The following is a 25691-nucleotide window of genomic DNA, read 5'->3' as shown; positions in this document are numbered from 1 at the left end:
CCTGCGGAAATTATGTAGCCAAGCTACCATGTAACCCGCCCATAAGTGAACTCGGACTCAACTCAACGAGCTCGAGCGTTCGCATCCATAAGTGAACTCGGATTCAACTCAACGAGTTCGGATGCCTAGTTACATCTCACGAACTCGGACTCAACTCAACGAGCTCGAAACTTAAATATCTTCGTGACATGTCACTTGTATTGTAATCTATTCCCAAGGTTCAAACTCGATCACACATCTTTGCCGTCTTCCACGGAATATCAAAACCGATACTCGGAAGCAATTTATATTTAACAAGTAGCACACATAATTTGCATATTACTCAATAATAACCACAAAGCATAATATTTCATGATATTAATCATCATATCATATAAATAACATTAAATTACTTAAAATGACAATTATGTTACTACATTTACACCTGAACTAACCTCAGTACAAAATAAAAAAATTTTGCAATTTAGTCCACAATCTTTTTCTTTCCCCGATCAAGGTCGATTCCACATCTTTCTTGGTCTAAAATAACACATTTAGCTGATTTAATACTCACATTTATCAAAATAGTCCTTAACTCTACCTTTGGAAAAATTATGATTTTGCCCCTAAATTTTTGCATATTTACACTTTTGCCCCAAAGCTCAAAAATTAAATTTTTTTCAAAAATTATTATGTTTTATGACATGCTGATCATTTTTCCCTTATATGGAAACAACAAATTCTCACTTTAACATGTAGTTATAAACATTAGGTATTTTTACCGATTACGTCATTTTACTCGTTTTCACGTAAAATCGTTTAGCAAAAGTTGTTTAACACAATTTAAAGCTTCATATTCTACCATAAAACCTCAAAATAAACACATTTCACCTATGGGTATTTTTCCAAATATAAACCCTAGGTTAAATTATTGCTAGAATAAGCTAAATCAAGTTACCGGGACTCTAAAAACGTAAAGAACATTAAAAACGGGGCTTGGAATCACTTACTATAGAGCTTGGAAGCTTGAAACAAACCCTAGCTATGGAGAACCCTTGAAATTTCGTCCTAATGAAGAAGATGGACATATTTTTCCATCTTTTTCCTTTTTTTAATTTTTTAATTACCAAATGACTAAAATACCCTTCATTAAAAACTTTGGTTATTTCTACCTATGTATGTTTACTTTTTTCCATGAAAACCTAATGGTATAATTCCATTTAAGGACCTCTACTTCAATTATGCTCTTCAATTAAATCCTTTAAGATCTAAAACTCATATTTATCAACTTTTGCAATTAAGTCCTAATAGGCAAATTAGACATTCAATTCATGAAATTTTCTATCGATCTTCTAACGCATGCATCTAATCACTCAATAAATTATAAAAATTAATCAGAATAAATTTTTCTACTTCAAAATTATGGTTTCAAAACTAATATTCCGTTTAGGCCCTAATTCGGGATATCACATACCAATATTCTGCCCAAGGTAACATAGTGACCCTGGTGTGAGGAGCATCAACTGTAAAACATCGGACGTACATTTCCAAGCATTTGTTAGGGGCCTCTGTTTGACCATCGGTTTGGGGATAGTAAGGGGTGCTAATCGCGAGTTCAATTCCCTACAGTTGATGGAGTTCCTGCCAAAAAGTGTGCATAAAACGGAGATCTTTGTCCATGACAATAGTTGTAGGTACACCATGAAGACGAATGATATTTGAGACAAACGTTACAGCAACAGATTCACTAGTGAAATTGCTAGGAAGAGCGGTGAAATGGTCGTACTAGGAGAGACGGTCAACAACAACCATGATGACGGATTTTCCTTTTGGTGGAGGTAGGCCAGTGATGAAATCCATGGAAATACCTTCAAATATCAAGTTGAGAATTGGCAATGGCTGTAATAATCTAGCTGGGCGGAGAAAATAATCCTTCATTTGTTGGCATATCTGACACTCAGAAACAAATCGATGAACATCTTTAAGCATACCGCGCCAATAAAAGTTGAAGGACAATCGATAGAATGTCCTTGTAACACCGGCATGGCCACTGATTGAGGATGAATGAAATTCTAGTAATAATTGGTGTCGTAGTGGTGAGTTGGATGGAATGACCAAATGACTACGGTAGAGTAGGAGATTATCTTTGTACTCATAGCCAGCGACCGATAGGGGGTCAGTTTGGATGCGGTGACAAAATTCCTACAGTTCAGAGTGAGATGTAGTGGTTAGTCGAATGTTTTCCACGATTGAAAAATTAGGACGAGAGATCGCGAAAAGTGCAGCAGATGAAGTTCGCGATAGGGCATCAGCAGCTAAGTTGGTTTTGCCGGAGCAATATTGAATGTCAAAATCATATCCCGGAAGTTTACCGAGCCACCTATGTTGCTCTGGTGTTTGAATAACCTAATTTGTGAGACGTTTTAAGGACTGTTGGTCGGTGATGATGGAGAAACGACGTCCCAATAAATACTGACGCCATTTTGCGACGGCCTGTGTTATCGCAAACATCTTTCACTGAAAAGTAGAAGCCGCTTGCATTCGAGAATTGAGCTTCTGACTAAAGTAAGCGACTGGGTGATGGCCTTGATATAAGACGACACCGATACCCACGCCAAATGCATCAGTCTCCAAAACAAATGGCTTAGTGAAGTCTGGCAACTGTAGCACTAGTGTAGATGCAAGCAGTTTCTGTAATTGCTGGAAGGTATTCGCTGCTTGATCATTCTAATGAAAATTATCTTTCTTAAGTAAGTCAGAGAAAGGACTAGCAATGGTAGCGTAATGGCGAATGAAACGACGGTAGTATCCGACGAGACCCAAGAAACTACAGACTTCCTTAATGGTTGTTGGTTGAGGCCACTTGGAGATGACCTGAATTTTATCATGATCGACAGCAACTCCTTCTGCAGAGATGAGGTGGCCTTAATACCCGAGAGATTGTTGCCTAAATAAACACTTGGATTTCTTGGCCACTAGGTGATAGTTCTGAAGGTATTGAAGGACCTGTTCAAGATGGTGTAGATGAGCAGTCCAAGTGGAACTGTATACTAATATGTCGTCGAAGAAAACCAACACAAACACACGAAGAAAGGGTTGAAAAACATCATTCATTAATCCTTGAAATGTGGATGGGGCGTTGGTGATGCCAAATGGCATGACGAGAAATTCGCAATGGCCATCATGAGTACGAAATGTTATTTTGTATTCATTACCGGATTTGACTAGTATCTGATGATAGCCTGCTAATAAATCTAACTTAGAGAAATATTGAGCCCCATGGAGTTCATCAAATAGTTCATCTATTGATGGAATAAGGAATCGATCTTTAACAGTGACAGCATTTAGTGCTCGATAGTCAACACAAAAATGTCAGGTACCGTCCTTTTTGCTCACCAATAAGATGGGGGAAGAAAATGGATTTATACTGGGTTGAATGATACCATCCTGTAACATCTTTTGTACTAATTTTTCCATTTCTCTCTTCTGAAAATGAGGATATTTGTATGGCCGGACTTGTATTGGACCTATGTGTGAAATGAGATTGATGGCATGATCATGAGGACGGGCAGGAGGAAGACTCATAGGTTTTGTGAAGATATCGGAGAAAGTTGCTAAGAGGGCCTCAAGATCATTCGGGTATGGAGAGGGGGAAACGGTAGTCGGGGAAAGTAGTTCCAGTCAAAAATACTCAACAATGGCTTGTGTTTAGATCATGCGTTGAAGGCAGTTGTATTGAACTGGCTGAACAGTGGAAGGCTTGTCACCTTGCCAAGAAATCGTTTTGTTGTTGTGTGTGAACTGAAATTTAGCAGTGGCATAGTTTGTGATAACTGGACCAAGGGTTGCCAGCCATTCAATGCTAAGAACCATATCCCAACTTTTGAGGGGTAGAACATAAAAATCGGTGTGAATTTCTTGGCCTTGGATCACGAGTGGAATCTAGCGGCAAATACCCGTATATTGTAATCTGTCACCATTTCTGACGAGTACATAAAATTGAGGAGTGGGTTCAATGGGTAAGTGCAAGAAGATTGCCAATCGAGTTTGGACGAAATTATGTATGCTACCCCCATCCAAATGAAAGCACCAAATGGTGTAGACTGATTTCTTGCAACCATAAGTAATATAATACTAGAAAGAATAAACAAGCTAAAGAGAATGGTTCATTTCATTTGCAGCCGATTGTTGCTAAGGTTAAACATAAAATAACCAATATCCAAGAAGAAGGAGATGAGAGAAAATAAAATTTTCAGTGTTTACAATAGAATTGCATGCATCTTTCATCATTCCTTTGTCCTTTTGTACTCTAAGGCTTTTACTCCTCTACTGACAAGGCTCCTATAACAAAATCATTGAATCTTTGAGGTGTCTTGCGGTTGCGGTTGGGTCTCGTGTTTGCTATTGGACCATTTACCTAATTCTCTTGTATGTTGACGGTGGTGCTTTGTGGCCCATTCACAACATAATGTATGTTTACTTTACTTCAAGGATCCTATTGATGAACTTATCTTTGGTCCAGAATGTACAAGACTTGACTTCTAGTTGCAATAAGCTTGCGAGGGTGAAGTGGAAACATTTAGTTTATGGGTGAGGATTTTTTTTTAATTCTTTATGTTTATTTTATATTTATATTTACAACTACTTTTTCTTTTTTAACATGTAATATGTTTTATTATATATTCTTATTTATAAATAAGTATAAATAAATTGATGAATGAGGATTTATGAATAATTTAGGCATGATGTGAAAATTAATGATTGTAGAAAAATAAAATGTCATAAAGGTAAGTATACTATTTAACAATTCAATTCCACTGTTAATTAAATTGAATAATTTAATTATCATACCATTTAAGAATAACAAATAAATTAATTGTCAAATAATGTTGGTTTTTTTATTTCAAAAATAGGGTTGATATATATATTTTTAATTTTATCTATTTTTTTGTTAAAAGTTGATTCTTATATGTCAATATGAGATACACATGACATGTCACATATTATTTATGAATATTCCATCAGTCACGCTAGTTTTTAATAATGTGAATAATTTTTTAACAGAAAAATTAATTTACTTTTAATTTAATTTACAAAGATTAATTTATTTATTTTTAATAAAAAGAGTAAAATGCAATAAAATTGCTACTACAAGGACCTTCATAATATTTTTACCTTTGTAAAGGTGGAATACATTTTAGCCACGCAAAGATTTATTTAAAGAAAAGAAGAATCTCGAGTAGAGGAAAAAACGTTGTCGTGTTATTGGTATTGTTTTTCTACTCAAAATCAGAGCGTTTTATATTCCGATTTCACTGGCCCAGTATTATCTGAAAATTTTCCACCAGCAATACAATCAGCCTCTGTGAATTTGTGTAGATCCTTCAAATCGAACGTCGCAAGTAAGAGCAGGCGATCCATTAGAGGAAGGTAAATTTCTTTTTTCTCGTCAAATTCGGTCTAAAATCCAAGTCAATTGCGTAGCTTTTAAGTGACCTTTTGATTTTGTAGTTCAAAAAACTTAATTAATGGCGAACAGAGTTCAAATCCCCACTAGCAACTCAGCTTTTATTGCAATGATTGCCGACGAGGTGAGTATTACTTTTGAAGCTGCTTAAATCAGTGCACAGATCTCGCTCTTTTTGCAGTTTTTTATGTAGTTCATTGCATTTTCTCCTATAAATTTGCCGGTAATTCTTCTGGATTAATTCTGTACTGCCTGAATTTTTATGTCAAGAGATTTATTGTTTTTTTTTTCAAAGAAAGAGTAAGTTACATCAACTGTAGCAGCTATCGTGTGATTTGGTACAAAATACTTTATTAAGTTTGACGCGTGTTGCTTGGACTTAGTAGTGACGTGATAGCCGATCTGTAAACTCAGCTTAGTCTGTTTGTTGTTTTCGACGAGGGTGAAAAGTAAATACTGTTCAGATTTATCTCTATGATGAATTTATCATATGTTCATAACACTATACAGTTAGTGGTGAGCTTTGTATTTTCTGAATGATTCTGCTATGTTATAAAGTTCACTAATTGCTATACAGATTTAGCTTCACTAGCTGATCCTTAAACTCAGCTTTGTCTGCTTGTCGTTTTTGATGAGGGTGAAAAGTAGATACATTCAGATTTAGCTCAATGATGAGTTACCATTAGTTCATGGCAGCATAAACTTCATGGTGAGCTTTGCATTTTCTGAATGATTCTGGTATGTTATTGAAAAGTTCACTCATTGCCATACAGATTTAACTGTGCTAGCTGATCCTTAATCTCAGTTTAATCTGCTTGTTTCGGGTGCCAGTGAAAGTAAATATCATTCAGATTTAGCTCTATGAAAAATTATCATAAGTTCATTACATCATAAATTTATTGGCGAGTTTTTCATTTTCTGAATGATTCTAATATGTTATAGAAAAGATCACTCATTGCCATACTGTTTTAAGAATTCCCCCAAAACATCTATATCCAGTCATTTTCCATGTTTCCTCATTTTGTTAATAGAACGTAGTAAGAATAAGAGTATGTGTATGGTATGGTTTGATGAATATATGTTCTACTAATGTTGTTAACATAATGATAAATGTCATTATATGTAATTCACAATTTATTTGACTTGACCTGTCTGACTTATAATTTGTTGGGCTAGGACACGGTGATTGGTTTTCTAATGGCTGGTGTGGGTAATGTTGACTTGCGAAGGAAGACAAATTATCTTATTGTAGATTCAAGTAAGCTCTTTAACTTTCTATGTTTTATTACTATTAATTGAAATTTTAAGTATGGTCTTCATCAAACTCTTGTCAACATTTTATAGTTGCATACTTGCCATTGATAGTTTATTCGCTCATTGGATTCAAAGGTTGAGCAGTTATTTACTTTCTCTTAATCACCTTAGGGTATATGAATTGGCCAAATTATGTTCAGCTTGACCGTGGTTTATCTGCTGTCTAGATAAAGAGTGGAATATCACAATCTAGATATTGAATAAGGAAACATGCTGTTTAGGATTTTTAAACTAAATGTATGCCGTTGATACAGTTTTCTTTTTCAAATCAAAGTAACTACATGGTTTGTTGCATATTTGTTAACACATGCAACCGTAGTTGAATTATATTCTCAGAACCTATGATTTCAAGTCATTTTTTCTTTTGGACTTTTAGGTGCCTTGGTTATTAAATTTTTATTTGGGTGGGAACCACGTGTTTGTGCCTTTTTGTGTTGAAACAAGTATTAATAAGACTAGTAAAAATAAACAATTCATAGAGAAGTACGAATATGTCTTTCAAGTTTTAAATATGACATCATTTGCATTGTATGTGTGTTGACTAGGAAAATTAAGTAATTAACCCATTTATCAGGAAATGTCCTTTCATTTGGTAGCAATAGAGGGGAGGGAAATAGAAAAGGAAGGACAATGCATAGTTGTCTGACTTGTTGGGATCAGAATAAATATCAGATTTCTACATCTTTTAGCTTTTTCTTTTTTAGGTTTTTCTATAAACAAATCATCGCGGATGGTTATTTTCATATTCAAATTAAATATTTCCAGATTTTTTATCATTTACTCACTCAATGCGTTTGTTTCTGCCTGTTAGAAACCACTGTTAAACAAATTGAAGATACGTTTAAGGAGTTCACTACACGGGAGGATATTGCTGTCGTTCTGATTAGCCAATATGTAAGTTTTTTCCAGCAGATATTGCCATAAATCATCAATTCTATTCTGCAGTTTTTATGCGAATATCTATATGTTTGTTAAGCTGTATCGTGCACAGAAGTTGTAATGTGTAGCTGGAGATCTATGAAATGCTAACAAACACAGATCATGTAAATTCTCTTGCTTCCATCTCATTATTAAGTCGCACAGATCATGTAAATTCTCTTGCTTCCATCTCATTATTAAGTCACACTTACACTGCTCCATAGAATTGACTGTTGGTCAATTATCTGTGACATGTTAACCTATATTGCCTTAAAGCTCAGAAACACATATACTGGATTCAGTAATGAAGTGCAGTGTTTAAGTGACTCTCTAACTTCTTGTTACATGAATCATGTTATCAATAACAATAATAGGGACTGCTACATTAGTAATACCGATGATGAGATCTGATCAAATAAAAGATATGCCATTTGATAAAATGCCTCTGTAAAATATGGTTAGTACCTAAACTTCTTCATGACCAGCTAGTGTTCTACTTCTTGTCTTGCTTGCTCGTACTGTCTTATTGATAATTTCATCTTATTCTGATATTGGCTATCCTAGCCTACTACCTAGTTAGATTAACCAAATGACACTGCCTTTTGAATCTTTTACATTCATAGTTTTATCTATAATGATAACCGGTCCAGACACAAGTACAGAATTTCTATTTGAATTGCATTGGAAACCAAGTTCGTATTTGCTAAATTAAGCTGTGGCCCTCTACCTTTTTAATCGCAGGTTGCAAATATGATAAGGTTTCTGGTGGATAGCTACAACAAGCCTGTTCCAGCGATCTTGGAGATTCCATCTAAGGATCATCCATATGATCCGGCACATGATTCAGTTCTTTCACGGGTTAAATACCTCTTTTCTGCAGAATCAGTGGCATCTGGGAGGCGTTAAATGCCAATAGACACTTAGTCTCATTGTGTTTCTATTTCCTTAATGATTCGTTTATTATGGGTGACTAAAATTATTCTTTCCAGACAATTGGTAGTGGTTCTCGTCTCAAATTCCATGAACTACAGTATGCAACTTTTAGTTGGAGATATGCTTTAGTGGCTTTTTTTTTTTAATTGAATAAGATGTTTGACTAGAGTTCGGAGGATTCATCAGTCATCATCCAACGGATGCCTCCTTGTTAACATTAAGGTAACGATGGTTCTATTGAATGGCACTCTTTTTTCTGGCCGGGTTTGCTTGAAATCTTGTTGATTAGAGAAAGATAAGCTGGAATCTATGGTGTAGGGAGCCTATTAAATTGTTGTAGCTCGTTTTAAGGTACTTGAAAAATAAGTTCCACTAGTGTTATATGGCCTTGTAAGCTTGTAGCTGGAACTATTAATTGGCGAGGCTAGGTTGGTTTTAGATCATATCAATTTGAGTCCGGGTAATTTATAAGATAAAATTTTTGGGTTTTGAGTCATTTTGGTTGAGAGTCAGTTTTGGGTTTAGACTTCAGTTCGTGTCATTCTACGTTGCTATGGAAATTTCGAATTTGTTATGCAGAGTTTTTCAAGTCATTTTAACTTTGAATCATTTCAAGATCGAATTATTTTAAGGTTATCGAGTCCAAATGAATTCAATCCAATTCAGAATTTTGAGTTTGGATTATGTTGGATTATGGATTTAGGATCAACAAGTCTGGCTGAAAAATTTTGGTTTGCACAAATTTATAAAATGCTAAAGTTCTCCAACGGGATGCAATTAAGATTCCTGGTTGATTTTTCATTAATTTATATTCTAACAATTTTTTCTTTGGTGAAACTATCTGCTAAGTCAATTTGTGACCGATTAACATTAGTTCACATTAGTTGCTTCATGTTGATTGAGTTTTAGCTCGTTTAAGGGTTTGAATGTGTTGAAATGTAATTGGAGAATAATTATGGATAGTCTTAGGTATCAACAAAAGAAAAAGTTAGTGTTAAATCAAATTATGACAAAGTTAATAACCATTGTTTAAAAAATGCCATAACTTTTTTCATTTGCAGTTTAAATATTAAATCTTGTTCAAATTTAATCTTTGATTCATTTCATAATAGAAGGGTTAATTTATTCTTGTCCTTATAATAGAGCAATTTACTAAATACTTTCACATTTTTTCTTTGGGTATACTACATCCAAAATCATTGAATTATTGATAGTTTATGTTTTACTCATTCAATTTTAAAAACTTACAAAATGATCATTAAATTATTTGCAATTTTTTATTTAAGTCATCAAGCTATTTAAATCGTAGTTTTATGGTCTTCTCTGTTCTCACCTTCGACACCAATCGAAAGGGTAAACTTCCCTTCTCTTTTACAGTTCATGAAACAACTTTGAACATCACGAATTTGCAAAACAAAATTTAAATTGTTTTCTTCTTTGACACTGACCATCAGATTGTCTTAGATCTGACATATGTTCTACTTGTTAATAGGTATTGTTCCATTGTACCGATCATTAGATTGTCGCTCGAAGGTCACCATTTAGACTTTTAAAAAAATCTTAACAGTCTAGTAACTTAAATGAAAACATTTGAATAGTATAGTGACTATTTTGTAACTTTCTGAAGTTGAGTGGCTAAAATGTAAACATACTAATAATTTATGACCTTTGGTGTAGTTCACCCTTTTTCTCTTCAAAGCCCATCATAGACCCATTTTGTTTAAGGGATCATTAAGCCCATCATTTACCAAACAACCGGTCTTTGCTTTTTGTTTACGAAGGCTTTCCCCGGCGTATGCTCCATCTCTCTCTTTCCCTTTCTTTTCCAAAAGAACTCCAAAAATTAGGGTTTCGAAAACCCTAACTTTACCATAGCTTCCCAATTCTATTTCTTCTTCATCCCTTTTGTTTTTAATAGAAATTAAATTTAATAATCTCGTTATTGTGTTTGATTTCCTTCAACAATGGCGGAACACTTAGCCTCTATCTTCGGTACCGAGAAGGACCGTGTTAATTGTCCCTTTTATTTCAAGATTGGAGCTTGCCGGCACGGTGACCGGTGCTCACGTCTCCATAACCGGCCGACGATCTCCCCAACCATCCTTCTTTCCAACATGTATCAGCGGCCAGATATGATCACTCCCGGAGTAGATCCCCAAGGACAACCCATAGATCCTCGCAAGATCCAGGAACATTTCGAGGATTTCTACGAGGATATCTACGAGGAACTAAGCAAGTTCGGTGAGATCGAGAGTCTTAACGTTTGTGATAACCTCGCCGATCACATGATTGGAAACGTATATGCTCAGTTCAGGGAGGAAGATCAAGCGGCAGCCGCTCTCCAGGCACTTCAAGGAAGGTTTTACTCCGGTCGACCCATCATTGCCGATTTTTCCCCGGTTACCGATTTCCGTGAAGCCACGTGTCGGCAATACGAGGAGAATAACTGTAACCGTGGTGGTTATTGCAATTTCATGCACGTCAAAGTAATTGGGAGAGACCTTAGAAGGAAACTGTTCGGAAGTTACCGGAAATACAGAGGACATCGGAGTAGGAGCAGAAGCGGAAGTCCTCGCCCCCGCCGTGATAGGGATCGCGACCGTCACCGTGACCGTGATGATAATCGCGATAGGAATGGTCGAAGACCTGATAGGACTGACCGTGACGCCGGTGGTCGGAGAAAAAATGGAAGTCCTAAACGAAGCCATAGTCGAAGCCGAAGCCGAAGCCCTCCACCTGCTAGGGAAGGGAGTGAAGAACGTAGAGCCAGGATTGAACAATGGAATCGAGAAAGGGAAGAGAAGCCATAAGAGCAAGCTCTTTAGACCACGGTTTGATCTATAATTTTCATTTCTCTTCCCTTTTTGGTTATAATTATTTATTTTTCTAATTTCAGAAATGTTTTTGTTATGTTTCTGCAACTTTGGGTAAAACTTAAATATTCATTTCGAGCTATGCGTGACACCATTTTAGCTGTTACAATGTCTTTTTAAAGGGAGTATCTGTATCTCTGTTGAATAGTTTCCTTTTATTTTTGTCCATTGTTAAAGAGATTCAAGCTACTTTAATATCAGTTCTTGCTTTAATTTGCTTACTCAAGTACTCTGTTTTAGTCAGATTCTTATGCTCTTCTTAAAGTTCTTCTCTCAGGTTAAATGCTACTATTAATCCTTGGTACTTTGTAAATGTTATAGATTTAGTCTCTATTATTTGATCTATTTTAGTCCCTATATTTTTTAAATTTAAAAAAAAAAAATTAGTCCTGATCCAGATAGTAGCAGTTAAGTATGTGAAGTTAAGTCCAATTATTAGGTCTATATTATGCCTATAGTTATCTTAGTCCATATTTTCCAATTTGATCCTTCTAAAAGTAAACGATAGCCATTAATTCATTAATTGAATTTTAGGGAGTAGATGTGATAATAATATTATCACATCATATTTTAAAAATAGTATAACTTAATAAATTTAAAAGTTAATTGTTTGGTGTGACTAAAATTTTAAAATTCAAAAGTATAGGAATTATAAATATTAGGATTTAGCTAATTTTTGAAACCTACTATGCAGAATTTTATTAATTTTATTTTATTAATTTTAAATTTTGAAATTTTATCATATTTTATATGTAAATTGGATTTAAATTTTTCTCTAATTTGAGTATTATATTTTTTCGAATTTTAAGAATTTAGTTTTGATTCAAAATCATTATTACATTCCTCAACTAAAATGATCTAACTTTTTAGAAGTAAATGAAAATAACTGTTAATTTTAGAGAAAATAATTAGTTGATATGTTAGTACATATGAGATAATATATTTATAGAATTAAATGAAAATAACTATTTTTTTGAGAGAAAAATTAGTTGATATGAAATAATATATTTATTGTATAAAATTTTAAAAATAATAAAATGCATTTAATGTATGTTATTTAGTAATGATTAAAACTTTAAATTTCAAAGAAAGTAGAAAAATTATGTGCACAATTCACATCTCGAGTTCAGAAGTTTGGTTGAATAAGTTTTTGATGACATTAAAGATCATTTTTCGAGTTCAAACGAGAGAAAATAATTCAGAAATTTATTGTATCCCCCATAAGACAGAGCACCCAATGAATTTAACTTTAAAAACTAATTAAAAATAAAATTCGATCTCAAAATTGTACTTTCAAACCCAAGATTTTTACATTATTTCAAAGAAATTCCAATTTGCAAGGAAAAAAGTGTCCAGTCTGATTTAGTTCCCATTAAAACTTTCAAGGAAGTACAGATTTCAAGGATTTGGTAAAAGTTTCTAATGCCTTCAATCCTTCATCAGGAGACTTAGCTTCACCCAGCACCTTCACCATCGCACTCCCGACGATCACACCGTCGGCTCCCCATCCAGCAACCTGTTCGTCACAATATATTCTCATTCATTCAATGAGCAAACTACATTGAACCCAAAAACAAAAATTGGTAAATACAAAGGAAGACAGACCTGCTTCACATGCTCGGGTTTCGATATGCCAAAGCCAACCGCAACAGGCTTGGTTGTTACCTGCCGTACCGAAGTTAAAACCGTCAAAATGCAAGTAAAAAGGGTACTTGAATTATCAAAATCTATAATTGTAAAATAAGGAAAGAAATAGAATCTATTAAAGGTTTGTTGATTTGTCACCTAAACAAGATTTTTGTAATGACTTTGATAAATGCACCGAGCACAAGCTCGACTTAGTTACCAATCAAGGACTATTCAAGAACGTTTAAAACATATAATGCTAACTAATGATAATAGTGATTCTTATTTGTCGATACAAACCTCTTTAATTTCGGCTAAAAGAGTCTGAACCCGATCGCTAACAGATGCACGAGCACCAGTAACTCCAACTGAGCTCACCTGCATTAAAGACAAAAGTAATCAAGGAAAACAATACGGGAAAGAAAAACAGTGGTCAACTTTGGAAGAGGATCTTACGAGATACACAAATCCTTCCGCTGCTTCAACAATAGCTTTCATTCGGTCTGTCGGTGTAGTTGGTGTTGTAAGCATTACCTTAACCACACAAGCAGATTAGTCGTACTAGATTGACTATAAGCATTTATTGCAGAAACGAAAAAGGGGAAAAAGCATTGCTATGATTTAGACTATAGCTAATTGGGTCGTAATGCTGCCTTCAAATATTACGAGCGGGCATTTATTAGTAGTAATAAAGGTAGATAAGATATTCTTATAGCGGAACATACCAGTTCGATCTTATTTTTGAGAGCTTCTCTACTCAAAAGTTCGGTCTCTTCTAGAGGGACATCTGGAACCACCAGTCCTGCAAATATTTACGGAATTATCAAGGTAAGCACGTTGGGATTCTTGAAGGGAACAAGAATAAAAAACAACCAAATCTCCGCAACGAAAAATCGTATTAGGCCTATGTTTCGGATTATATAAACGAATCGTTAGATAGTTACAAAGCCAGCATGAGCAACAACATATTCAAAATTCCGGGTTTTCTTAATAAAAGCCTAAAAATTTAAAACAAAAAACATAATCAACTACCTCTATAGGATGCTATCTACAAAGAAAACGACGTGGAAACCAAGAATAGTTGAACAGTTAAGAAATTCTTTAAAAAAGTAGGTTAAATGCTGCTATTAGTCCCCATACTTTTAACATGTTCATTTTCAAATTTAATGGCTCCACTCTATTGCTTTTTCATCCATTAATATCCAATGCATGTTTAATCAATATTCACAAGTTTATTTTCACATTTAATAGATGGGTCCTACACATTCGAATGGTGATAATCATTGCATTGGATATTAATGGATGAAAAAGTAATGAGTGGATCTTAACCCTACTTTAATTTGATCATTTTTAATCTTTGTACTTTTCAAATTTTATAATTTCAGTCTTCACCAAACAATAACTACTAAATCATTCAGTTAGGTTCTGCTATTTCCAAAATCTAATGCGACAAACATATTATCAAATGTGAAATACTATGTTAGCTTGTTATTTCTACATATTGCTCAATAAAAATCTAGCTAATGGATTAACGACAGTCATTTATGTCAAGACTGAAATTTCAATATTTGAAAAGTATAAGGACTTAGAATGATCCAATTGGAAAATATGGACAAAATCTGCAACTGTACGAATAGTATAGGACTAGTAATTGAATTTAACCAAATGGATTTAAATGCTACTATTTGGGTCAGGACTAAAATTTTAAAATTCGAAAATTACAGTGATTAAAATTGACCGATCCAAAAAGTAAAAAGACTAAAATTGATCAAATTAAAGTACAATGACTAAATCCAGAGCTTTCACAAAGTACAGGGACTAATAGCAGAATTTAACCAAAAAAATTTAAGAAAAACATAATGTGTTGATTACCTTGTATGCCTACGTCCCTTATAGTGGACATAAATTTCTCAACCCCACGCTTTAGAATTGGGTTGTAATATGCAAATAAAGCAATCGGGCAAGATAACTGTGGAGCCACCTGCACAACTTAAAAATAAATAATTAGAATATAACCCTCAACTTAAATTATATATACATATATATAACAATATTTCTATCCGCTTCCATTTTTTCCATTTGTTGATACGACGGCACTGAGTACTATTCATACCTCCTTCAACATCGAAAGAATTGCATTCAAGTTGGTTCCTCTTGCCAAAGAACGCGTAGCCGCAGCCTAAACAGAAGAAACATGACTAAGAGATTTGAAAATTTAAATAAAACACATAGACAAACAACTAGACAGTTAACAAACCTGGATCACAGGACCGTCAGCCAGAGGATCAGAATATGGTACACCTAGTTCAATTATGTCCGAGCCACATGAATCAAGCACCTTAAGAGCCTCTGCTGTTGTTGAAAGGTCGGGATCACCAGCTGTGATGTAGGGGATGAATGCAACCTTCGGACATAGAATGCTTATAAGTCACATTTTATGTTTTTAGAAAGTTCTATAACAAACCATCAAATATTATTAAGAATTTTCTTCAACAAGTTCCATCCTTTCTCCAGTAGTTTATAAACCGGCAATCAATAGCTAAGGCATTTTATACTTCCAAGTTGCAAGTATAGAATTCATGTCATCAAACATAGACATTATTATTCAAACTTATAGAAACAAAACAATGCGTAGTAATTTGGTTCAACTTTAAAAACTTTCATCCTCTCTTGATAGGTTTTCTTTTTCTAGAATATTCAAAATAACTAAGATTTTCTTTCATTAAGCACAAAATTTATATTCATCAAACAGTCACATCTTCTATCTAGAATTTCAAAAACCTATCTGTTATACCTACAACTTGCAAGCCTATGACCCCGTAAGTCAATACCTTTGACTAAGGACACCTTGCGAGCTAGGATGCCAGCGAGCACAATCCGATGAGACTATATGCCAGACATGGATAGGATATTTGCCATTCACACATTACTAATATCCATTCCCTGGACATGACAGCCCATGCCAACGGCAAAGCATCAGTAGGCTTATTGGCACCAATAAATGGACGACACTTGGCACCTTGAAAACTATCAAAAACAACCCCTTAAAGGCTTGTTGGCACCAGGAAAAAGGGCCAAGACATTCTTTCTTCTAGCACTCTCAACTCTCTCCTCTCCAATCCTTTCCTGACATCCACATTCCGATCATCTCAACCTTCTTACGGCTCTCCACTCACCGAAAGAACCCTCACAAACCACCACAACCTTCTCCTTGCATCAACACTATCTAATAAGGCAATGAAAGCCAACTAAACTCTGGCTACCATATTGATAAAACCCATGAAAAGAATCGATTCAACAATGCCTATGATCTTAACAGGACAAAAGATTCCTCTAATGCAGCTTAAATTAAACTCAAAACACAGAAAATCCCAAACAAAAACAGACCAACAGAACATGAAGTTTGAATATATAAATATATATATCATAATAAGACCATAAATCAATTTCTGCTACTCAATTTATAGGACCAAAGAAATGCTTACTTTGACTTGTTGCAACTCAAATCAAACTCAAAACCCAGAAATATCACAAACAAAAACAAACCAATAGAACATAAAATAATATTTATATCATAATAAGACTATAGATCAATTTTAACAGCAAAAAAAAAAAAAGAGAGAGAGAGAGAAATAGATACCCATAAAATAAAAAAGGGAAAAATGCTTACTTTGCCTTGATTTTTCAATTTAGAGAAGGTTTCAGAAATGCCAAGAGTTTGAGAAGTAGCAAGAGCAGCCATTGGAGTGAATCTCTTAGTTGAAACTAAGGGTTTGAATGAAGGAAAGCGAGACGGAGAATGGGTATTGTGGTTCTTTAACTGGAACAATCCCGCTGCTGTAGATTTCAAAGAAATAGCCATTACTGTGTTCTTTTTTGATAAGAGATTAAAAGGGTTTCTTTCTTTCCTTTTGCTCTCTGTATTAAAAATAGGCTCTAATTTTTATGAAAAATTTTATTCAGATTTAGATCATTGTATTTGTCCCATTATAATAAAAAATTTTCTAGTTTTCTTTTTACCGTTAATGGAATAAAAAAATTTCTCCAACCAAATAAAGGAAAATCTATAGTTGCCTAATTATGAATTTGGGTTGCTGCAATTTAAAAAGATTTATTAGAAAAAAATTACAATTTGTATAACTAGGTAAATGTTTTTCTTTTCCAAAATTTTAGAAAATTGTTTATGAACTTTTTGTTGAGAGGGTAACATGTCTCCTATAAAATATAATAAAAATTTTAAATAGTATATAAATAAATAGGACATTTTGTCAAATTTTCAGGGTTTTTTACTAAAATAAATTAAAAAAAATTTATTTACCAAAATAGGTTGTCAGCCAGATTATTTATCAAAATGGGATGTTTTTTTCATTCGCGTCTATCTGACATGCGCGAATGATTATTTTATATTAAAAAAATATTTTCGGGTCAGTATGACCCGCGTATAAATACGAATACAAGTTGCGCCTACTTGAGAGGCGCGACTAATCGAGCCTTTCTCTGAGGCGAAAATGATTGTGCCTACCTCAGAGGCGCAAATGGTTGTGGTGGGGCCCACACGAGCTTATCTTTTCCCCTATATATATCCCGATTATCAAATGAACACATCAAATGATTTGGTGGATACTGGTTTTTTCACTAAAATAAATTTAGAGATTTTTAATTAGACGGCATATAAATGAAGTATTTGTTATGCTCCTATAATTAGTGAATACAATATCAATATTCGAAATTTTAGTGAATACAATATCAATATTCTAAATTTTGTAGCAGGTGAAAGTTACCAATCGTATTGTTTCTTTTATGATCCCAATCATATTCTATGTATATGCTAAAGTTTAAAAAAAATAGGTTTGTATAAATTTTAACTTGATTTTCAAATAAATAAAAATAATAATCATTCTTTACGGGCTCGATATTTGTTTAAATATGTGAGTCGATATTATGCTTCTTCAATAATCAGACTTAATTTTGATGGTTTATTTATCTCTTTTTGATGTAATAAAGATGTGCCCTTATCTAGAAAAAAAATAAAAAGATTAGAAATATTCTTGACTATAATTACATGGTGGTAGACTTTGTAAATTGAACGCGGAAAAATATGAAATAAGAATTTTTGAACATAATTATTATTTTATTGAATTTGAATGAGTTGGTTCGATTCCCATAAAGTAAAATTTTGAGAATAAAATTATAAATTACAGAGGCTGCAGGGAGGGACTGTCGAGGCGGCGGGGGCAGGCAAGTGGGCGACATGCAAGCAATTGGAGGTGCACTGTTCGGGCTGCCCATTTGCGCCTATCTACTAGGAGTGATTAATCGCGCCTATCCGATAGGCTCGATTCTTTTTTACTCGTATTTTGACCCGTTAAACCGTATTTTTACCCGTATATATATTTAAATATTTTTAATAAAAATAAAAAATAATATTTTATTTAAAAAAATAATAATATAAAATAATCATTTGCGCCTGTCAGATAGGCGCGAATGAACAAAACACCTCATTTTCGTATATAATTGAGCTGACAACCTATTTTGATAAATAATTCTTTTTTTTAATTTATTTTAATAAAAAGCCAAATTTTCAAGTATGGTACTGAAAAATTCAGAATGTGTGTCTAGAATGATTTCACAAATTGGTTTAGAGTTTGATAAATGCATTATAAATTGGAGTAAAATAATTAAAAATTTAATTATATAAATAAATGTGACACTTGTCGCACTTTCAATCAGCTTGTAGCATTTTAAAAAAATTCAGTGACGTGTATAAAATATTTACACATTAAAGTAAGGGTTAGTATTTGGTACATTTGAAGTATAAACTTTACAAGTTGAGTTAAAAATTTGTCACATATCTTTTTCCTTATATGCATATATAATATTTTAATATACCTATTGAATACTTATCATTCGCTAACCCTGTGAAATCTAAAAACATCAATAGCAAAAATCGAAATACTTTCCCTTAAAATAAATCTAGACAAACCTACTCATGATGAAAGAAAAGTTATGAATTTTTAATTTTTTTAAGTTTACATTAATGATAAAATCAAAATACAAATATAAATCTCGAACTAGTAGAATTGAACTATTATAGCACAACTAGGTATAAAGATGTTCGAACAAGTAGAATCAAATTATTACATCACAAATAAATTAAGAATTGGAAAATTCCAAACAAAGCTGACTAACTCATACTAAAACCCACACATGAACTCATTATACTTTGTGTATATTGGAATTTAATTTTTTTTACTTTTATTTTCAATAATTTAGTCCCTCGATTTTTAAATTTAAAATTCTCGATCCAATTATTAACCCCATTAAAATAATTTTATTGAATTTGTTAGTGCAACATATTGAAAAAAATTCAGTAGAAATTGACGGCTCTTAAGCTATGACATTATTATTCAAAACATTACATCAATGCAAACTTAATACTATTATCTAATAACACCCCTTGTACAAAGTCCGGAGGTGCATCAAACAATTGTAAATTTGCAGGTCCCGTGTTCGCATATTTAGCTATGCAGCCGACTGCAACATTTTGGATTCTCGAAACAAGACAAACTCATACTTTCCAACTAAGCCCTAACCATTGATGTATTAATCGTAACTCTGCCAACTTGCTGTTAGCTGCACCACCAACCAACAAGGACTCAAACAGAAGTGTGTTATCACATTCTAGTTCCATTTGTCGAAAGCCTTTTCTCCATACTACACGTAACCCTTTCAACATAGGTCTACTCTCAACATTGAAAATTAAATTTCTTGAAAGAACAACAAAAGATTGAATTTTAAATGTACAAAAATACATAAACCTAAAGCATAGTTTAACTTTTAAAAAAATATAATTATGACTTTTCTAATACAAATTTATTACTAAAATTTCAGTATTTCATTCATTCATTTTATAAAATTGATTAAAACTTTCTTGAACTCGAAAATGTATTGTTATTATATCAAATACTCAAGTGATTTTTTTTAATGTTATTGTAAAAAGAAAGAAAACTTTTAATAATGATTCTAATGTAATTCCATTATTTCAATTCATTTTATTTTAATTAATGGATTACTTTTTACTAATTTATTGCCTATAAGTTATTCAAACTAATTTTTTAATATAAATTGTTTAATTATCTATTTTCAAGTTAACAATTTTATTAGAAAATTTTAACAATATTATTTAACTGTATTAATTTCTCGTTTGATAAATTAAAAATTAAATGTTAAAATTACCAAAAATTATCAAATTTAAATTATAAAATATGTTAGATATACTACTTAAAATAACTATATAATTAGTCTGATTGATAAATATAAATTTTAAACTATGAAAGTTTTATCTTATATTATCATTGATTTTAAAAATACACGAGTTTAATAGTACTTGACTCAGATAACTTGTGAATCTTATCAAATTTTTATATTTTTATATTATTAAATTACATTATTACCTTAATATATATTATTAACTTTAAATTTAATTATTAGACTACATTTAAATACAAAAATTAGTAAATAAGCTTATTCAAGCTTGAACTTAAACTCCAATTTTTGAGTTGAATTCAAGCTTAAGAATATTCTAGATGGCCTGATTACACCTTTTAGCCCAAACACATTTTACACGCTTTTAATGCATTGGCTGCTTTTAATGCATTGGCTTACTTGTTTATTTGGTAAACAAAAAAAAAAACAAAAACAAATACATGATGTGAGAGGCAAATTGCAACGTTAATTTTGGTACAATACATAATGTTATATATGGATATTGGTTTTATATAATTTTATATAAAAATATTCAATTTTTATAAACTATTAATACAATTTTCTATATAACATTATTTAGAGTTTACATGCTGTATACACAAATAATTATATTTATTAAATGTAAAAAATTTAGCATATTGATTTATTTGACACTCCAACTTTATAGAAAAATTCATTTTAGCCTCTATTTGATTTTTCACATTTTTAGCCCTTAAATTTTTTATTTATTGTCAAATCACCTCAAAATAGATGAAAAATAATATTTTTAACTTTGTTGATATGGCATACATGTGGATTGTCACATAGATGACTAAGCATTTAATTAATTTTAAAAATAAAAATACAAAAAATATTTTTAAAAATCATTAAAAGTACAATTTTTAAAAAATTAATTAAATATTGGCATACCATCCTCGTGTATGTCACGTCAACAAAGTTAACAAACGTTAACTTTTCTTTTTCATCAATTTTAAGGTGATTTGACAAAAAATGTAAATTCAAGAGCTTAAAAAAGCGAAAAATTAAATAAAATTCTAAAATAACTTTTTTATAACGTTAGAGAACAAAAATGTCATTATGCTAATAAATCAATATATTTATTTCTTTAAATATACACAAATGAAAAGAAAAAAAGTTTCACGTGTATACTTGAATCACAATCAAAATTTAATTTATGTAAATATATCAAATCGAGTTTATGTATCAAATTACATATTAAATTAAAATTTATGAGTAGTTTTGAGATTTACCCCAATTATTTATTCATCTATCACTCATAGTTTTTGTTGCCTTTATTCGAAAACTGGTCCCTAAAATATAATCTAATTCTCAAATTAGTCCTTAAAGTTAAAAAATTTTATTTCTAAAATCGCGTGCAACAAAAACTTCTCATGTTTCATGTTTCTATAGGTTAGTTTTATTTTTCAAACTAATTTAAGAAAAAAAACGATAATTTATTTACCACATTTGACAAAGAGATATATATTATTTTATGAATATAGTTCTTATTTTTGTTTGGAAATTACAAAAGAGGGTGCAAGTTGCCCGATTTGAGCATGGTAATAAGGAAGTTTAATAAATTTATTCATCAATCATTTTCATATTATAACTAATTTATTGTTTGTATTTAGACGTGATTTTTACGCAAGTGATATGATAATAACATTTAATTTAAGATTTCTTAAAATTATGTAGATTGAGGTTATTGTTGTCAATGTAAAAATATGTGGGTTCGAGTGTGTTAAAGTGCATTATCTTTTTATTTAAGGGTTGAAGAAGAATTATAAGTAGTTTTAAATTATATAAAAAATTATTAAAATTATGAGATTTTTTCACTAACTAAATTCAATTTATAAAATTTAGTTGATATATTATTATTTAAAATTATGTATGGAATATAATTATAATATTGACTAAATCTTAAATTTAAAACTTAACAAATCATATTTTTACATTTATTTTTAAATATTTTATGTTATTTTAAATTAGAGGTGAGCATGGGCCAAGCCGGGCCGGGCTCAACTAAAATTTTAGGCCCTTTTATTAGGTCCGGGCCAGGCTCGACTCGAAAAATAGGCCTAAAATTTTGCCCAAGCCCAACTCGGATAAATATACTAAAATCCCGCCCACTCATATTAATTTTATATAATTTAAAAATATATAATGCATCAAAAGTACTAAAAATATCAAAATAAATATTTTTCAACAAATTGAAAATAAATTTTAAAATATATATATACTTAAATAACACTAAGATAGATGCAATTTAACAATCAAATGTCTCTAAAACAATAACAAAATTAACAATAAAATAAATTTTATATAATATTCAAACAATAACAACAAAATAGTAGCAATATAATAGTAAAATGGTGACAAAATAGGGAGAAAACAACAAAAAAATAATATTAAAAAAAGCAGATTTTTTTTCCTTTTAGTGTATTCGGGTCGGGCCGGGCCTGGATCGGGCAAAAAATGCCTTACCTGAGGCCCGACCCATTTTTTAAACGGGCCTTATTTTTTTGCCCAAGCTAATTTTTCGGGCTTATATTTTTGCTCAAACCCTCCCAAATTTCGAGTGGGCCTTCTGGCCAGGCACCCATGATCAGGTCTATTTTAAATAGGGGTGGGCATTCAATCCAGCCGAGTCAAATCGAGTCAAAAAATTTTGAGTCAAGTCATTAACGAATCCTATTATTTATAGTTAATATTGTGTTTACATGAATTGGTTATTTAACTACATAAACAATACAATGATTTTGTTTTTAACTTAATGGGCAAATATTTATTAAAACGGTGTAGTTTTACCTTTTAACTTAATAGTTTTTACTTTTTAACTTTAGAAAAGGTAAACATTTATTAAAACGATGTAATTTTGCTTTTTCTTATTCGGATAACTTGAATTGTGTAATTCCTATTTGAGTTAAACCGAAAATTTTATTTTTTATTTGAGTTGGTCCGAATAACTCGATTAACTCGAATAACTTGAACTATTTAATTCAAAATTTAAATTTTTATCAAATTTTTGAATAAAATATGATTTTGTTCATCCTAATTTTAAATAAATTTAAATTTAAATATGAAATATTTTAATAATTGATATTTAACTTTTAATTTGAATGCTGATGTTGAGAAAGAAAAAAAAAGTAAGAAAACAAAATTCAAACAAAAACCTAATTTACAATAAAATGAAGAGTAGTAAAATATTTGAAGGATAAAATTTCAACACTTTTTAATTAAATTTTATCTAAAATTATTAAAAATATAAAATAATTTTCATCTAGTTGAAATTTTTGCTAATCAAACAGGTCTAACTTAAATTTTATATTTATCATTTCTATTAAATACAATTTTAAGAAAATCTAATCATTAGTAGTAAATAGATAAATTTCAAATTTATACATCAACTTTGATTTCATGTGCAAATTGATATATGAATTTTGATTCAGTGTAATTATACACATGAAGCTTATATGAAAATTTATTTTGATTGAATTATATACATTTAAATAAAAATAAATATATCAATAATTGTGTTAATAGTTTATGAGAATTTAGGTAAATTAAAATTTTATGTAAAAATTTGAAAAGTCGAAAGGCTAAATTTCTAAAAATAAAATATAGAGATTAAAATTTTAATTTATAAAGAGTACATGGACCTATCATGTATTTTAACCAAAGGAAAAATATGGGAGCCTGAAATTCACTGTTCACACTTCACACTCTTCCAAGCTAAAACGCGCTAATCATAAATAAAATTGTCGTCGTTTTGATATCACCAACTACCAAATCACATAAACAAAACAAACAAACAAACAAAAATAGTCTAAATTTGTTTTTAATCCCTGAATTTTGTAGATTTACTAATCTAATCAAAATTTAAAATAATTTAATGTTCTGTTTTTATAATATTATTACTATATCCAATTTTATAATACAATTTTATTTATTATAACGAATAAATTATCTGAATATTAGTATTGATAAAAATGGTAACGATTCATATTGTAAGTGGTTCAAAGAGTCGTTGAGGATGGTGGTTTTAGAGTTTTGAATATGGTATTGGAGTTGAGGAGGGGCGAATACAATGGGTAAGTAGTGGCATTGTCTCCCCAAAATAGAAAATTGCAATTCATCATTTTATAAATCGTCAAATTATAGACTTATATTGCAAAATTATACTTTAACTTCTAAAAAAGTAATAAATATATATATTCAGCCATTTCAAATACGAGGAAATCATAAACTAATACATAGTAAAGTTATATTTTGACATGTCAATAATTTATTATTTAATTCCAATCCTTCTAAAATAAAATCTAGATTTGAGAGCTGTGTGGTTATACTTATGTCCCCAATATTTAAAGAGATGATTTTTATAAGAGAAAGAAGTAGAGGCCAAGCAAAAAAATTTATAGTGGAGAGACCAAAATTTGATTGAAAAAGTTCAGGGATCAAAATAAAAAAAATTACTATTTATTAACTAAGATTTACCAAATTTAAAAGGCCTATAGAGACAAAATATACCAAACCGGTAGGGGCAAACGCCTCTACTAGCCCCCTTGATGCTGCCATTGGAAATAAGCCAGAGCGGATTCCTTAATAAATGATTGCCTCATTAATATGATTTGTTAAGTTATTGCCTCATAAATGAGAGCTGTGTGGTTATACTTAAGTTATGACTTCAATGAATCGTGATGTGAGTATTTTTCAAGATTCTTAACTTGGGAGGTAAAAATATTAACGAGATTAGATCTAATTTGTCTTCCATAATGTCATGGGGATGCTTTTTCCATGACACGAGATGCTTAAGTGTGCAAGTATAACAAATTTATTAGTAATTGAATACGATTGACTAAATTCTACGTAACCCTAAACGCGTGATTGAATAATCATAAAAAAAAAGTACATACACCACCAGTTTAACAACAATAAAACCAATTTAGGCCTATTATAAAAGTTAAAAACACGAATAATCTCAAATTAATATAGTTTCCACTCATGTTTCGTATTGAGTTAATTATTTATTTTTGACTAAATTATAGTATAAAAATTTAAGGTTACAAATTGCTCAAAGTTTTGGTACTATTAGTATATTTAGAATTTAATTTCCATACTTTAATTTTCAATAATTTAGTCTCTCTATTTTTCGCATTTAAAATTTAGACCCATTTGATAACACAGTTAAAATTTTTTATGTTGATGTGTCATTTTAAAAATAAAATAAACTTGATATCCTCATAACAAAAAATAACATTTATAACAAATATAAATCTAATAAAAATTTTAACAGTGTTAATAATTTTTAAAATTTA

At 31.3% G+C, this 25691-nt stretch overlaps 3 protein-coding genes across 4 annotated transcripts; 2 read left to right on the top strand and 1 right to left on the bottom strand.

The window, feature by feature from the left end:
* The first annotated feature begins 5201 nt into the window (after positions 1–5201).
* On the top strand, positions 5202–8887 carry LOC108467420 (V-type proton ATPase subunit F). Of its 2 annotated transcripts, XM_017768023.2 has the most exons (5): positions 5202–5409; positions 5491–5570; positions 6623–6704; positions 7572–7654; positions 8420–8887. In XM_017768023.2, the coding sequence occupies exons 2-5, from the start codon at positions 5508–5510 to the stop codon at positions 8582–8584; spliced, it is 393 nt and encodes a 130-aa protein (XP_017623512.1). In that variant the 5' UTR covers positions 5202–5409; positions 5491–5507; the 3' UTR covers positions 8585–8887. The 2 variants fall into 2 exon arrangements, with proteins under 2 accessions (XP_017623512.1, XP_017623513.1); XM_017768024.2 differs by lacking the exons at positions 5202–5409; positions 5491–5570 and adding an exon at positions 6032–6155.
* A 1457-nt stretch (positions 8888–10344) lies between these two features.
* LOC108467794 (splicing factor U2af small subunit B-like) lies at positions 10345–11710 on the top strand. The gene has a single exon (XM_017768569.2). It carries the CDS (start codon positions 10576–10578, stop codon positions 11419–11421), a length of 846 nt encoding a protein of 281 aa, XP_017624058.1. The 5' UTR covers positions 10345–10575; the 3' UTR covers positions 11422–11710.
* A 1016-nt stretch (positions 11711–12726) lies between these two features.
* LOC108467728 (tryptophan synthase alpha chain-like) lies at positions 12727–17102 on the bottom strand. Its single transcript, XM_017768480.2, has 9 exons — positions 16781–17102; positions 15368–15514; positions 15224–15289; positions 14983–15091; positions 13836–13912; positions 13567–13644; positions 13411–13488; positions 13090–13149; positions 12727–13000 (listed from the first exon to the last, which is right to left on the bottom strand). The coding sequence occupies exons 1-9, from the start codon at positions 16970–16972 to the stop codon at positions 12866–12868; spliced, it is 942 nt and encodes a 313-aa protein (XP_017623969.1). The 5' UTR covers positions 16973–17102; the 3' UTR covers positions 12727–12865.
* Positions 17103–25691: the final 8589 nt, after the last annotated feature.

The sequence above is a fragment of the Gossypium arboreum genome, chromosome 8 (genome assembly GCF_025698485.1).
Source record: "Gossypium arboreum isolate Shixiya-1 chromosome 8, ASM2569848v2, whole genome shotgun sequence".
Lineage (NCBI taxonomy): Eukaryota > Viridiplantae > Streptophyta > Magnoliopsida > Malvales > Malvaceae > Gossypium > Gossypium arboreum.
This window is presented reverse-complemented; position numbering and strand designations above follow the sequence as displayed.

What these genes read in the sequence shown, in the direction of transcription:
- LOC108467420 (XM_017768023.2), top strand. Translation starts at nt 5,508, where the DNA reads ATGGCGAACAGAGTTCAAATCCCCACTAGCAACTCAGCTTTTATTGCA. An exon ending in TTGCAATGATTGCCGACGAG is followed by an intron (nt 5,571 to 6,622) that starts GTGAGTATTACT and finishes TTGTTGGGCTAG; the next exon opens with GACACGGTGATTGGTTTTCT. An exon ending in TTATCTTATTGTAGATTCAA is followed by an intron (nt 6,705 to 7,571) that starts GTAAGCTCTTTA and finishes TCTGCCTGTTAG; the next exon opens with AAACCACTGTTAAACAAATT.
- LOC108467794 (XM_017768569.2), top strand. Translation starts at nt 10,576, where the DNA reads ATGGCGGAACACTTAGCCTCTATCTTCGGTACCGAGAAGGACCGTGTT.
- LOC108467728 (XM_017768480.2), bottom strand. Translation starts at nt 16,972, where the DNA reads ATGGCTATTTCTTTGAAATCTACAGCAGCGGGATTGTTCCAGTTAAAG. An exon ending in CGGAAGGATTTGTGTATCTC is followed by an intron (nt 13,489 to 13,566) that starts GTAAGATCCTCT and finishes TCTTTAATGCAG; the next exon opens with GTGAGCTCAGTTGGAGTTAC. An exon ending in TTTTAGCCGAAATTAAAGAG is followed by an intron (nt 13,150 to 13,410) that starts GTTTGTATCGAC and finishes TCGGTACGGCAG; the next exon opens with GTAACAACCAAGCCTGTTGC.